At 43.5% G+C, this 14,377-nt stretch overlaps 1 protein-coding gene across 1 annotated transcript in view; it reads right to left on the reverse strand.

Annotated features, from left to right (window-relative positions):
* The window catches only part of maml3 (mastermind-like transcriptional coactivator 3), a 110,787-nt gene that overhangs the window by 54,607 nt on the left and 41,803 nt on the right, over positions 1–14,377 (reverse strand). The window contains exons 2-3 of the mRNA XM_038714384.1: positions 5,284–6,015; positions 3,380–4,309 (exon numbers count right to left, since the gene is read on the reverse strand). Of these exons, the coding sequence (XP_038570312.1) occupies positions 3,380–4,309; positions 5,284–6,015 (1,662 nt within the window). The remainder of the gene's footprint in view (positions 1–3,379; positions 4,310–5,283; positions 6,016–14,377) is intronic.

The raw sequence follows: 14,377 nt of genomic DNA on the forward strand, positions 1-14,377 counted from the left end.
GGTAACCGCGACAACGGGCATAAATTAGCGTCATGGCGATATGCAAAGCGAGGGAGCAACAATTAAAGCTTGACTAACGAGCTTTTGAGGAGAGAGGCTGAAGTTTCCCCGAGCAGCTGCTAACTGGATTAGCCTACACACACAGACAGACAGAAACAGAGAGAGGGAGAGAGCACAGAGGCAGTGATGTTTAAGCACCACCTCTGAGACGACACACACACACACGCACACGCACACACACGCACGCACACGCACACACAAAGACATATCAGCACACTCCACAACAAGAAATATACATAGACCTTTACTTAACCAGGTCTATGAACAACACTGAAATAACTGAGAACAGGAAGTGTGAAATGATTTGAAAGGAATTATTATTGCATCATGACATCTCCATGTACAAGCTGATAAAACACAAACAATAGTGATGAAAATGTTGTTATACTGCCATTGATTACTCAGGCAATATACCAGCTTTGCAGCAGGAAAGCTGCTGAATAAATCTAAACGCAATCATTACTATAAATAGTAAAATAACACTAATAATAACACAATTATTATCTAGCTGTTGTTTGAGGGGCATGTGTATTCAGTGCTGCTTGTAACTGTAGCACCTCCTTGTTTATTGCATTTGGCATATGTTGTCATTATTTTCAACATTTCTCACCTTGACATACCAAAGAATTTTGCAGCTTTTTGTCCAATGTGCCAACAATTGGGGCATAGATGGTTTGAAAACTCTAAACTGAAAGAGCAAGACCTTTTTCAAGGCTGACAAATTTTATTAATTGCATTCAATCTAATATGACCCACCTCTGTAACAGTGCTTGTGATGAAATTACTTGCTGTGACAGTAATTTCCATTAAAACAATATTCCAGAGATTCTGTATTATACATCAATATATGAACAGATTTCAAAATATATCACCAATATTCAGAAGATATCCTGACTCACAGTCTCTAGTATGGATCATGCGGCAAAAACACTGGATGACTTTGCATTAGGATTTGGCGATGTCTATCAAATTGGCATTCATCGATGTCACCATCTTGGTTTTTTTTAAACCAGACGCGAGGGTGGCGCTAGCTAGCTTGGTTATCAAGGTGCATCCCTATTTCACGTTAATTGTGATATTAACTGAGATGCTAATTTTAGAGTGAGAAATAGGCTTAAAACAAAATGTAGGCCTTACTGAAAAAACGAACAGGCGACTCCTAGTGATTGTTTTAACAGCGCTGCTTAAATGTACAGTGGATACACGTCACCTCTATACTGACTGACAGGTCGACATGGCAGCAACTTATCAATCACAAGATAGCCACGCCCTAAAACAAACCATGCTTTATATTTTATTCTCCTCAAAATGGGACCATAATTTACTAAATGAACATCATGCTGTATTGAAGGAGACTTACAACTAGCGATCGTGACCCTAAACTCATTAGGAAAGTGTTTACTGAGGTAATAAATCAGGTGAGAAGTAGGTTCATTTTGCAGTTAAGTCCAACACAATCTGACTTCTTTTTGCAACCAGTGGAGTCGCTGCCTGCTGGCCATTAGAAAGAACGCAGGTTTAAGGCACTTCGGCACTGGCACTTTTCAGACCCGGAGGATCCCGCTTGATTACTCCCCACGACCCAACTGATCTCGATGTGTGAAATTGGTGGATTCCCCCTTTTATGTGTTGCCACCAGTTGTCCACATCTTGTGAATGTTGATATAAAGCTCATACCCACACCTACACCCTAATAAATGATCACTATTACAAAATACAAAACAAACAGTGCTCTGTAATTTCTGTTATATGTTTTATAGTGGATTTGCTAATGTTATTTGAGACCTGTGCGACTATTCAATAAAAATATTACAAATATCTCAGACACTCTGCTTTCCCATTCTGCATTGCTCACTTGTTTCTCTCTTTCCAGGCTTTTGACTTTCTTTTTAATATGCCACATCCTCACTCTACAGTAAATCTCTCTCCTTCTCCATTTGCCTTTCTCCTTTAAGTCGTTCTTTTTCTTCTCTGCACATCCCTCTCCTCTCTCTTCCCGGTCTCCAATTCTCCTCTGTTCACTCAAATAAATCTCTCCACCCCCCACCCACCCACCCACCAAATCTAGGAAACACACACAAACATGCATGTGCACTGACTCGCACTCACTCACTTACGCACACAAACACACAGCCCTCCAGGCAGCAGCCACAAAGGCCCCATATTAATAAATCTGCTCCTTTATTGGTGCTGAGTGTCTCTGGCAGAGGGAGAAAGAGGGGGAGGAAAGAGGAGGAGCAGGACAGTAGACGCAGAGATCACTCGAGGGGTGGAGGAGGACGAGGTGACTGAGTGACTGTAGCTACTTTCTATTATGTAGCCACACACTTTCTATTGACGATAATACAACGGCCCTGAGATAATAAGCAACATCATGAAAAGAAGAACCATACAAGTGTGAGGTTTCACCTCTGTAGGTGTTTATTTGTTACAGTAGAGTCCACCCACAGTTCCTTAACGTCCTCTGTCCGGTGGATTATTAAGGATACCTGACACCTGGCTGAACCACTGGAGCGTTCAGAGTGGGCTGTGCTGGTTGCTGGGCTCGGGAAACAAACTGCCTGAGGTTGGCTTTTGGTAATGACAGCAGCTAGCTTGGCTTAGTGGTCCAATCTCAGCCATCAGTCAGCTGTGACAGATTGGGGATATGAGCTAAGGAGCCGTTTAGCTTTGGTGTTTGGCGTGGTGTGTAAGTGCATGCGCTTGTGTGTCTGGGGAAGGAGGGGTGGGGGGAGGCTATCAGTGCTGCTAGTGTTGCAGAAGCATCAATACACTCTCGACAGGCCATTTTCCTATGCCTATTCCCAGCCCTTGCTCGTTGCTGGGGCAACTACCGCCATTTTACCTTCCCTGGCTGCACCTCCGGAAGGTTTTATAAAACAGCAATCCCTTTTCTTTAATCTGTCCTAGTCAACTGTTTAAATAACCTTAGCGTATTTTTTTTATTTCTGAATCCTTGCCATTGGGCTTTCTGTATGTAAAAGTCCAAATTATGCTTCCAAATGATCTGTATGTTTTACATAAAACCTTGAGTGAACAGCCAGCTTTTTATATAGTTCCTCAAGGACAGACAAAACCGTATGGTGTTTCGGTCTCTTCCCAAGGTTGAGTGGTGTAACACCATGACCATGGCACTCATCTCCACAGTCTGCTTTCCGATTTTATCTGAAGAATGACTGGAATCAGAGCTCAAGCTACAGACAAACCACAGTTGAAGGAAACCTTCCTCCTGGACCAAAGTATTGACTACACTTGAACTGCACCATTGCAATGCGAACAACATTGCTAAACCACATTCATTAAACAACAGTTCCCTTACCTGTCCATGAGGCTGCATGGCGCTGTAGGGCATGTTCTGCTTCATCAGCAACATCCTCTTCTGCTCCTCGCTCAGGTGGGCTGTCTGTCCTGGGATTGGCCCCTGGGTCTGCCCCGGCCCCGCGCCCTGGCCGCCGCCTCCCCCACCACCCATGTAGGGAGGCATCATGGGGTTCTTAACCTGACTGTTCCCTCCTATGGGTGGAGTCATCCTCTGGCCTATGTGATCAACGCCGCTGCCGCTGAAGTGACTCAGCGGTTTGGTGTTGTTATAGGACAACATGGCTGCCGTTTGCTGCTGCTGTTGCTGCTGTTGTTTGGACAGAGTGTTCTGGTTGATGCTGTTTGGCTGTTGCTGGCCCATCATGCCCATGTGGTTGTGAGGGAGGTAGTTGTTCATGGGGGCTTTAGGCCCATTGTTTGGGGCCATCCCAGCCACTAGAGGGCCCTGTGGTGCGTTAAAGGCTTGCGGTGGGTACATCATGGGGCTGTTGGGTTTGTCTTGGTTAAAGGGACCGGAGTTATAGGGACTGGTTGGAGGGCCTGCAGGGGACCAGTTAGCTGCTTGTTGCTGCTGCTGCTTCTGCTGCAGCAGTTTAGCACGTTGCTGAGCCATTGCTTTTAGCTGCTCTGCTGGAGAAAGTTCAGGTGTCACTGGCCCTACAGGCTGACCTCCGGGGGCAACTACAGCCGCACCGGGTCCTGTGCCCGCCTGACTGACCCCCGGGCCTGGGTTCATCATGTACCCATTCCCAGGCCTAGAGACTGCTTGTGTCTGAGCCTGGGTTGGAGTCTGAGGGGAGCGAGCGACGCAGTTGTGCAATGGGGAACCTGATGCCATGGCAACGGCTGGAGACTGCTGCAAAGGTTGCTGAGGAGGCGTTCCATTGGCAGTGGTGGCAAACTGAGGGCCTGACGATGAGGGTCGGACCTGAGGAGGAGTCCAAACACAGAGTCATTAACTCTTAAATGAACAGTTCAACATAACGCCGGGTGATTGGAGACTAGGAAACAGGGGGAAGCCCGGCTCTCCAAAAAGTTCAAATTTAGGCCTATTAACACCTCTAAAACTTTCTAATTAACACCTTGTCTCTTGTTTGTTAAATCTGTATACAAACAGCTAAATAAAAATGTGATTTGTGTTTTTAGGGAAAGTTACTTCCTGGAATCTTGTTGGCAGAAGGTTTGGTACCAACTTGCCTGTAAAGACACATATACTATGTGCTAACTGGCCAAATCTGGCAACCAGCGACACAGCCTGGAGACACCGCACAGAAGAACAAGAGAAATTGTATGAACGCTAAGCCTTATTTGAAGCCAGTTAAATAACCAGAGTAGTAGGTTGGATGTGGGAAACTGTGTCACGTTTCTTTTTGTGGAACTTCATACTGCAATGCAAGCTCAGCTGTCTTTGTTGTTACAAAGCCCCCTCTGCTCTCGCTGGTGTTATGTTCCAATTGTTTTTCAAACAACTGGTTCCTGTACGTGTGCCTAATCCTACCTCTTTTCTAACTCTGAGAATGACATTTACTAATTAACTTACATTATAGGGCAGGCTATTCCTCCCCAAAGCACATCTATATCTGCCTATACCTCATTTTTATTCCTATTTGGGGCCAAAAAACACATCTGTTTTTTAAATCTTTGTTTCTTTCTTAAGATATGTTCTCTTACATTGCCAATAGAGTGAAAAGAAGTATCTCTTTTTTTTTGTAACATTAAATTTCTTTGATTTAATACAGGCATTTAAATTGGTAGTAACATGCTAACAAATGTACTGGAATGCTGCCTATCACACAAATATCAACATGTGATTGAATCACCTAAACTGGTCACAGTTTAGGGCAGAGATAAGGGTTATACACCCCTGCCACAAGACATCAGGTTGACTCTCTTAGTACTGACCTGTGGTGATCCCATGGGAACCTGCTGAGGCTGAGGAGGAGGAGGCAGGGCTGCTGCTGACGCCACCCCTGCTCCAGGTGCTGTCGTATTCCCAGCTGCTTCCTGTGGGCCTGGTGTCTGATTGTTTGCCGGCCTGCCAAACTCTGCCTCTTTCTTGTCCTCAAAGTCCTCATTGAAGAGGTCGTGCATATCGTCCTCTGGCACAGTGTTGGCCAGCTCATCGATCAGCTCCTGCCACTCTTGGTCATTGAGGTTGATGTCTGAGAACAGTTTGTTCTGATTGGACAGAGACTGAGGATCAGAGGACTCCATCCCACCTCCGTCATCCAGTGGCTCCTGTTTCAGGTCCTTGAGGAGGCTGAAGCTGTCCTCCAGGTCCAGGGAGCCATTCAGCTTCATGTCCGAGAGATGGCTGCCCCCATTTTTCCCCAGCTCATCTGATGCCTGGCCTACGTGGTTGCCATTGCTGTTTGTAGTGTTGTTTCCAGTAGAAGTGTTTGGCCCACCAAGTATGGGCTTAATGTCCATTTGGTGATGCAGTGGAGAGATGGGTGGTACATTGTTGTTACTGTTGTTGTTAGGGAGACCTGTTAGTGAGTCCAAGCCACCGGAGCCCTCCTTCCGTACCCGTTTGGTAGTCGGTGAGTAGCTGCCTCCATCACAGATGCCGTTCTGTTCTCCATTGAGGGGCGATCGTGCACTGTCCAGTTTCCTCTTTACGGTCTCTTGGAGCTGTAATAAGCAGGAAAAAGAAAATGGATTAGGACTGGGAGAGCACAAGAGATGGGACATGTTAGCAATATGAAAACTTTTCTGTGGTCTTCAGGGTGCTGACAATGGAAACAACATGAGGTACTGAATCAATAAGGCAACAGGCAGCTTCCTCTACACACATCAAGAACTGTCAAGAGAATGCAGGAGCTGTGCTGGAAATCCAAATATCACCAAGACAAATCAATCATGCTTTTAGAACAGATTCAATCTGGCTGGAATAATGATCACATCATAATGAGTACTGAGAATGAGAAGAGCAGCAGACCCCTCCACGAGGAATGTCAGCAGGCTCGACTTGAGGTTTTCTGAGGAGGGAAGGAAAAATCAAAAGAACCTGTAGTATTCCTGTCCATCTAAATGCACACCCTACTCTTAGCCATACTGTAGGCAGCCTCCGCACAGTCCGCTTAACTTAACAGTCTCACTGCCTCTCTCGTGGCACAGACAAGATAACGACAGGGTGCTAACGAATGCTGGCTGGCAGTTAAGGTAATCACTATCATAGACCTGGATTGGAGAGGAGGTATGGTGGGGACAGCAAACAGAAACAGACACATAGCTAGAAAGAACGGAGACAAAGGGCAGAAAACAGGGAAAGGAGCAGAGATAGGCCTTGGCAAAATGAGACATTTAAAATGATCTCCATTTTACGCCTTTCCCAAGTGGATGCAATACTGACAATTACATAAAAATTCAGTTTGATAGATGATACATGGGGCTTACAGTTCAGTGATTGAAAAAAAAGGACACTGACTGATCAATGCACAGTACTTTAAATAACAACAGCCATATTGGACATATTGTCTATTATTCTTTTACATTTTTTATATATTATTGTAAATTTTATATTTATGATTCTTCACCTGGAACACTTGCAATATCTTTGTGATATCTTCTACCTACCATGTTTATTGTTAAGCACCAAAACGCCAAAGCAAATTGTGTGAATCTACTTGGCAGTAAAGCTGATTCTGATTCTTCTGGTGTGCTGCTTTGGTGCCAAAGTGTCATTTACACTCAGAAAAAGGGACATTATTCCTTTGAAACATCAGCTAGTCTGCACAATACCAGCAGGACATCTGCCAAAATCTGAGCGGTGCGTTACAAACTCCTGGTGAATCTTTTTTTCCAGGAGACCAGAGAGTGCCGGATGGTTTTATGTATGTATCAAAAGTAAGCATACTGTAGTCGTTGCCCTCACGAGGATAACAAGGAAGTTGGCAGCAATGTAGACTCAGGAAAACAATGGGAATCAGCAACAGCTAAACTGTAATCAAAAAGGTAGCTGCACAACTGAATAAAATCTCAATTTTATTCTTAACTGCACTTCAAACCCTAATGAAGTCGGCAGATGCTATTAAAAGCTATTAAAACGGCGGATGGGAAGCACCAAATTTATTAAAGGTTCCATAGGTGGAAATCTTTACAGTTTACGTCTTTAAATGTTTTAAAATGAAGCAGTGTTTCTACAGGAAGTGAAAGTAAAATGTAGAATTAAAATTACCAAAAAAGGAGAAAAAAAAACACAGGATAATATACTGAAAAACTTCCATTCACTTTCATACTATTTGACTTAACCCTTCTTGCACTAACACTTCCTCCTTCTCAGTCAGTTCACACACACACACACAAATGCACAGTCTCACAAATGCACACCATTTGCAAGTTATACACACAGTATGTGTATCCTGCAGATCTACATTTCAAACAGTCTTCTGTGAAAAAGGGAGCCGAGAAGCAGTAAAATATTTTGTAAAATTTCGTTCAGCTGTCACATGTGAAAGAGTCAAACACACACACAAAGGAAACACCACTGATACAAGTGTGTGTGCAAATGCACGCTTAGCTCTTTGTTATTCAAATGGAACAACAGACAAAATATATTCAGATTGTATTCTGACCCTGACGTGGACCCACTCAAGCTGGCAGACACACACACACACACACACACACCATCACAAAAACACACAAATCATCCTTTTTTGACTTTCTTGGCCTACTGATGTGTGAATGTGTGAATGTGTGTGTGTGTGTGTGTGTGTGTGTGTGTGTGTGTGTGTGGGGAGGGGCTGTCAGGTTGGCTTTCCCCTCTGTTCACCACTATGACTGACAGTCAGCCTAATTATCTTTATGGCATGATAAACGCTAATAGTATTGACAGCCAAAACTACAGTGTGTGTGTGCGTGTGTTGGTGTGTGACTTGAACTCTTGTGCTGGTGTAGCCATTAGTGGAACAACTGAGAAAAAACCACATCTCCACTGTCACGACACGGCTTCATCATCTCTGTGTGTTTGTGTGTGGTCCTGCAATCAATGGGTTTAAATAATTCAGGTCTCCTGTGTGCAGGTTTGGTTTTGTGTATGTATAGGGTGTTTCTGTGCTTGTGAATGCATGTGTGTGTGTGTGTGTGTGTGTTACAGGCTTTCCCTAAATGCCAGTGACTCATGTTGGTAATAACAGACTCGTCTTTCAAAGCCCACCTATAAAAACTCCCGTAATTATCAAGGTGGTGTGAACTGTAGCACCCACCCACACACGCATGCAGAGGTTTTGCATACACACCCACCTATAAAATAAATCATTACCAGTTTAACCTTCTTGATAAAATCCTGACTATAGAGACAGAAACAAAGACATCCAGACAGACAGACAGACAGACAAAGATGGTCTGTAGTTCTGTCTGCTCAGTACTGTATGAGTCAGCATGCCACAGCCTGAGGGAACGTGACAGGATGACAAAATTGTAAGCCAGTGCAAAATACTTCATATACCTGTAGTTAATGAATCATTTGTTTCTTTTAGCACCATTGGCAACCCAATTACACCTCTGAACCTGCCATGCACCGCCAACAGAAACAATATTTTTGTTCATTTTGACAATCACAGCAATAAAGTACCTGAACTGAGAGAAACAAGTGTCGGCGTGTGCGAGAGAAAGAATCAGAGCCAGGCGAAGAGAGAAGGAGACATCGAGAGTCAGAGAATATTGAAGTAGTTTAATCAAGCTGGAGTGCTTAGCGGAGGGAAAAGAGCATCGGAGTAAAAAGGACGAGAGGATGGAACAGAGCAAAGACAGGAGAGAGAAAAAAGATGAGAGCGCTGTTTGTTTCCCTTCTCTCTGTCTCTCTCTCTCTCTCTGTATTCTTTGACATAAACACCTGCTGACTGCTCCTCTGTCAGCTCCCATAGCAGACACAGAGAGAGCGAGAATGACAAAGATACAGAGAGACAAAGGTAAGAGAGAGAGAGAGACACACACACACACACACAAGGAAGGCAGAAGGGATTTATTTGTCAGGCAGAAGGTCTTTTTCCTTTGAGTGGAAGAGCTACCAGAACATGAAGATGAAGAGGAGGGGAGAGGGTGAAGGAGAGAAGCGGTAGGTAGGGGAGGGAGGGAGGGAGAAGGAGGAGGAGGAGATAGGTGGCTTGATGGAAAGGCATAGCGCGCCAAATGACAGCGGGGAGCAAACGATGAGAGGGTGATCAGAGAGGGAGAGGGAGGGAGAGAAGAGAGACAGAGATGGAACCACTAAGGTGCTGTTGTTATAGCAACCTGCTGCTCTGGTGCTTTGTGCGCTGCATCCTCCTTCTTCCTCCTCTCCTCTCGTTCACTTACTCCCTCTGTTTAAAGGTTGAGCATCGTATCGAATTCAAACCCAAGTCTCAGCAGTAAAAGAACATCTCTATGTCAAGACACTTTCACAATATGTTGATATGTTGTTTTATTTTATTTTTTTTACAAAGCAACAGCACAAACCTTTTGACTATAGGATTACACTTGTACGGCTGGAAAAACAAACTGTGTTCCTCCTAATATTTATCACAGCTTCTCGCCAGCCTTTTCTTTCCACCCGTTCTCCCTCACTCCTTCTTTCCTCACCACCACATCATCTCCTCACTCTTGCCAGTAACACACACACAAACACACAGTGAGTGGTGTTGACCACTGAGACCAAGAGAAAAAAGGTTAACCAAAGCGAGTTAACTAGACACACACACACGAATATGGCACATATGTACATCCCGGCATCACAAAGGAACAACCAGAGCTTTTATATTAACAATAAAACAGACAGTAGGACCCCACTAAATTTATTGAACCTATCCGCCAGTGTCTTTTTATTATATTATCTGTCATTCAAATGTCACCACCAAAAGAGAATATATGGGAATTTGTCTGTCGAAGACTGTAAATCCTTTTTAAACAATTCCCAGAATATACATGCGTTTGTTCAGGATTCTGTTTAAAGTAACGTTGAGTGAAGTTACAAAGATGAATTATGTGGAGTGGCTGTAATCAGGTAGTCAGATACAGGTAGCACAGACCCACACATATTGGTCATGATTGTCCAAATTGAATTTGGTTTTCCTGGTGCAGGCCAGCATATAGCTTGCTTGTGAGTGTGCGGGTGTGTTTGTGTGTGTGCTTGTTCCGGTCTGGCCCACTAGACTGTGAAATAAGTCAATTAAATCCAACAGGTCTTTAATAGGTAAATGTGTTTGCCGCTGTGTGTGTATGTGTTTGTGTTCGGTGTTGGTGGGGGTTAAGGCAAAAAGCTCTGGCATGTATTCACCCATATAAACCATAACCTGCCTGCAAATGCTGCTGTTTAGTTGTAGGGTCTCTACCACGTGACCACTGAAATTGTCAAAACTGGCAAGTTAACTAAGTGTAGGTGTAGAGTAAACACAGTTGTGACTTATCGGAAAATTATTTTGTTTTGAGGGATATTTCATAATGTCAAGGAGAAGAGAAACAAGCGATGGCAAAGGCTGAAACCAAAGCACACCAATGTTATCCTTCAGCTTTGTTACCTCACTTGTTTGTTGTATCAAGCGAGCTGCAGCATGGCTACATGTCCCACGGACCTCATTTCCTCTAAAGAAAGTGACACTGTGACTTCACTGACTGACTGGCTGATTTTAAACAGGAATAGATGCCAGTGAGGGGTCAGTGTTTGCTACACTATCTTACAATTTCTTTATGCATAACATTTCTAATGTTATGATACACCGTCTTATTATTTCATTACTACTCAAGTTAGTGAAAAGAACCAGGAGGATATGAGGGCAAAGGAAGAAGGAAAACAGGCAGAGTTTGCCCTTCATCTCAAAGACACTAGCTCAAGCACACGTCAGCAAGTATCCATCCTGCTGTTCTTGAGCAAGTCACTGAAACTCACCAGAAGAGCCTTTCTGTGAATGACCCCCATATAAAGGATCGGCAACTTGGTCCGAGCCCAAAGGGACCAAGATGGAGAGATCTGGGCCAGGTTCTGGGCCACATTAGTGAGCAGACTGAAGGTTTGGGTAAAGTTTGGACCTTAAAGAAACAGTCAATTAATTGCTTTCTTGCAGAGATGAGACTTGTACCATCCACATCCAGCCAATGAGAGCAGGCAGCTGCTTTTTCACCGCAAAACACTTTTAACTCACCTCCAGCTTTCTCTGTAGCTCAGACAATCCCTGATACCTGCCTGTGCTAATCCATTCTTTCACCCAGATTCTTTGTCTTTATAATTGCCGTCTTTATAATAACAAACAACAGCTGTTTCATGTATAGGTCGCGTCATTTCCCGTTTCACATTTCATGTGTGTTTTCTTGACAAAATGTGGTTTGGAGACCAGCGTCGGGTGACACAGCCGCTGTCAGCTTGTGTAGTGTGTGACCCCCTTTCACCTATCAGTCAGGTAGTGTGAATGCCACAACGACTTCAAGACTCCCGTCACAAGACGGCAAGTTGTGTAGTGTGAACAGCACGGTGATCGGCCGACGCTGAAAGTCGTGTAGTCTGGAAAAAAGGAAACCGTTAACCTGGGTGTTTGTCTTTCTCTCTGATCAAAGCAAAGAGGTAAGTTAGAGTGTAAAACATTAGCTTTGGGTTCTTCACTAGGGCCAAAATGCCTGGCCTGTGCAGTACTCCACCCTGACACCTTTACATTAATTTGATTATTGTAAGACTGTACTGTTTCTGCATGCCAATCTTTAAAGACACACAGTGTTCAGTTTTCATGACCAGATCCCAGAACAAACTTCAAGTGACAAGAGGAAGGTACAAACAAAAGAACCATTTGGCCACCATCCCAGATAAGGGTGTGTGTGTGTGTGTGTGTGAGAGAGAGAGAGAGAAAGCGCCTGCCGGTCTGCCTTCTGTACACAGGAGGCCTAAACACCCCTGATTTGAATACACACGCAGGTCTCATATTCTTAACAATAATTCCCTACATTTGACCTTTTCCAAATCTGCCAATGAATCCAGTGTGATTTTTTGTATAGTCGGAGCATCATGTATGATGTAAGTCATGCTTCTTTCTCCTTCAGCCAACATGCTGGTATTCTTTGGACGTGACTCCGAGTTAGGATATTTAGTGTATTCTCAACAATTTTGTCCAACAGATTCAACAATATAGGGGAAACTCGTGCATATTGCTGACTTTAAAAGTTGCATATAATAAAACCAGAATCCATTCACAAAAATATGGGATGCATTTATGTAGTTGTTGTTAGGTCAGTGTTGTCCAATGTTAGCCTGATATCACTCAACTTTAATACCACCCACATAACAATACACACACTAAACACTGCTGTGGTTATTGTACCTCTTTCTCACATATCATTTTTGTGTGTGTGTGTGTGTGTGTGTGCAGTAAGAAAGAAGCCACATGTTTGTGTGTCATCAGCAGTTTCAAACCTGCTGACGTGACATAAAAACCTAGTGGCCACAGAAAACCATCACTTTATTCCTCCCCATCTACCCCCATCCATCCCGGCCCAGACTCAATAACAGAGACCTTAATGTATGTGTGTTTTTGTGTGTGTGAGTGTGTTCATGTTTGCAAGGGAGAGAAACAGTGAATAAAAGAAAAAAGAAAGTAGGCTAAAGAGCAGTGTGTGTCAACAGACACATTTACAAACCATTAGCAATAAACGCACAACTAATTATCATCCGAGTCAAGGACTGTGTGCATGTTTGTATGTGCATCTCATCGGAGTGTGCGTGTTTGCATTTTTGAGATAAAGTGTAAGTAAGAAAAAGGGCACGCAGAATGAGCAGAGAAGCAACACAGACAGAGAGAAAGAAACAAAATAAGGGGATGAGAGAGGGGAAACTGTGTGTGTGTCTCTGTTTGTGTGTGGTTCCTGGCTGAGCAGCTCCTCTCTATTTATAGAGCTGCGGCTCCTTCCTGTTTCTGGAGCTGTACCATCACGCCAGGAGGGGGTGGGGGGTGGGGTGGGGAGAGAGAAGGAGAGATGAGGTGAGGGAGGAAGTGTGAGTGGGTGTGTGGGAGGGGAGACTGGTCGTGTTTGACTCTTTAGTAAATCAACGGATCCACCCCACCGCCCCCCCTTCTCTCTCTATTCTATCACTCTTTCTCTCCCCCTCCCACCCCATCTCTTCTTCCTCCCCCTCCCCCCTCTTACTCAACAGCATGGGCTCAGCCAGCAGCTACGCAAAAAACTACACACCAGATAGGGAGAAGGAGAAACAGGGGAAAGAAACAGACGAAACTAAACAGTGCTTAAACATGATTAGTGGGATATTTTGGCATCTGATGGTGAAATTGTGTTGCACAATAGGACGCTGATGATTTAACAAAAAAAAAGTGTTAAAAGATGATTGCTGACATTAAATAACAGCAAACAGCAACAACTGTTGACCTATTAGCTTTATAAAATCATGTGGTATCTGCGTGAATGAAACCTCACTGTTAATCAGTAGAAAGAGAAACTGGGATTCAAAGTTTAGTTCTCTGGTAATCATAACACAAACGTTTGAAGAGACAAAAAGACAAAAATAGTGTCATATTTATATTTTAAATGACAAGAAAGATGTAATTATTTTAGGACGGAAAACAATTCCACGAAATCCAGAAACAGTTTTTCATTTCATGGTTTCCTTTAAGTATATTCCTGTTAAAATTTGAAAAGTTGATCCTGAGTTTGACGGTATATGTTAGGGAATGCATAGGGCTAAAGATTAGCATAGCACTCTTGATTGCACTATTTTTGTGCTCTTTTTTGTAAGCAAAATAAAATGTGTCACTGCTGGTTTCTGTGGTATATTCCAAAACAGACAGTAAGCTCCAGTCAAACAGGGTAAACATCAATTGTGAAAGACTGAGTGATACTAAGAAATTCAATCAGTTCACAGAAGATGTTAAAAACAACTCCAAAAATGACTCCTCTGGTTGTTGAGTTGTATTGCTTGTCTACACGTTTACTTAAAACCAAGCAGTAGTCAAGTCAAATTCTATTATAGACAAGCTAATTTGCAAATATAGGCTATTTCAATGGGGCCTTTTGGAATATTGCA

The sequence above is a fragment of the Micropterus salmoides genome, unplaced genomic scaffold (genome assembly GCF_014851395.1).
Source record: "Micropterus salmoides isolate LMB-PRFRI ecotype aquatic unplaced genomic scaffold, ASM1485139v1 Ms_hic_scaffold_12, whole genome shotgun sequence".
Classification (NCBI taxonomy): domain Eukaryota; kingdom Metazoa; phylum Chordata; class Actinopteri; order Centrarchiformes; family Centrarchidae; genus Micropterus; species Micropterus salmoides.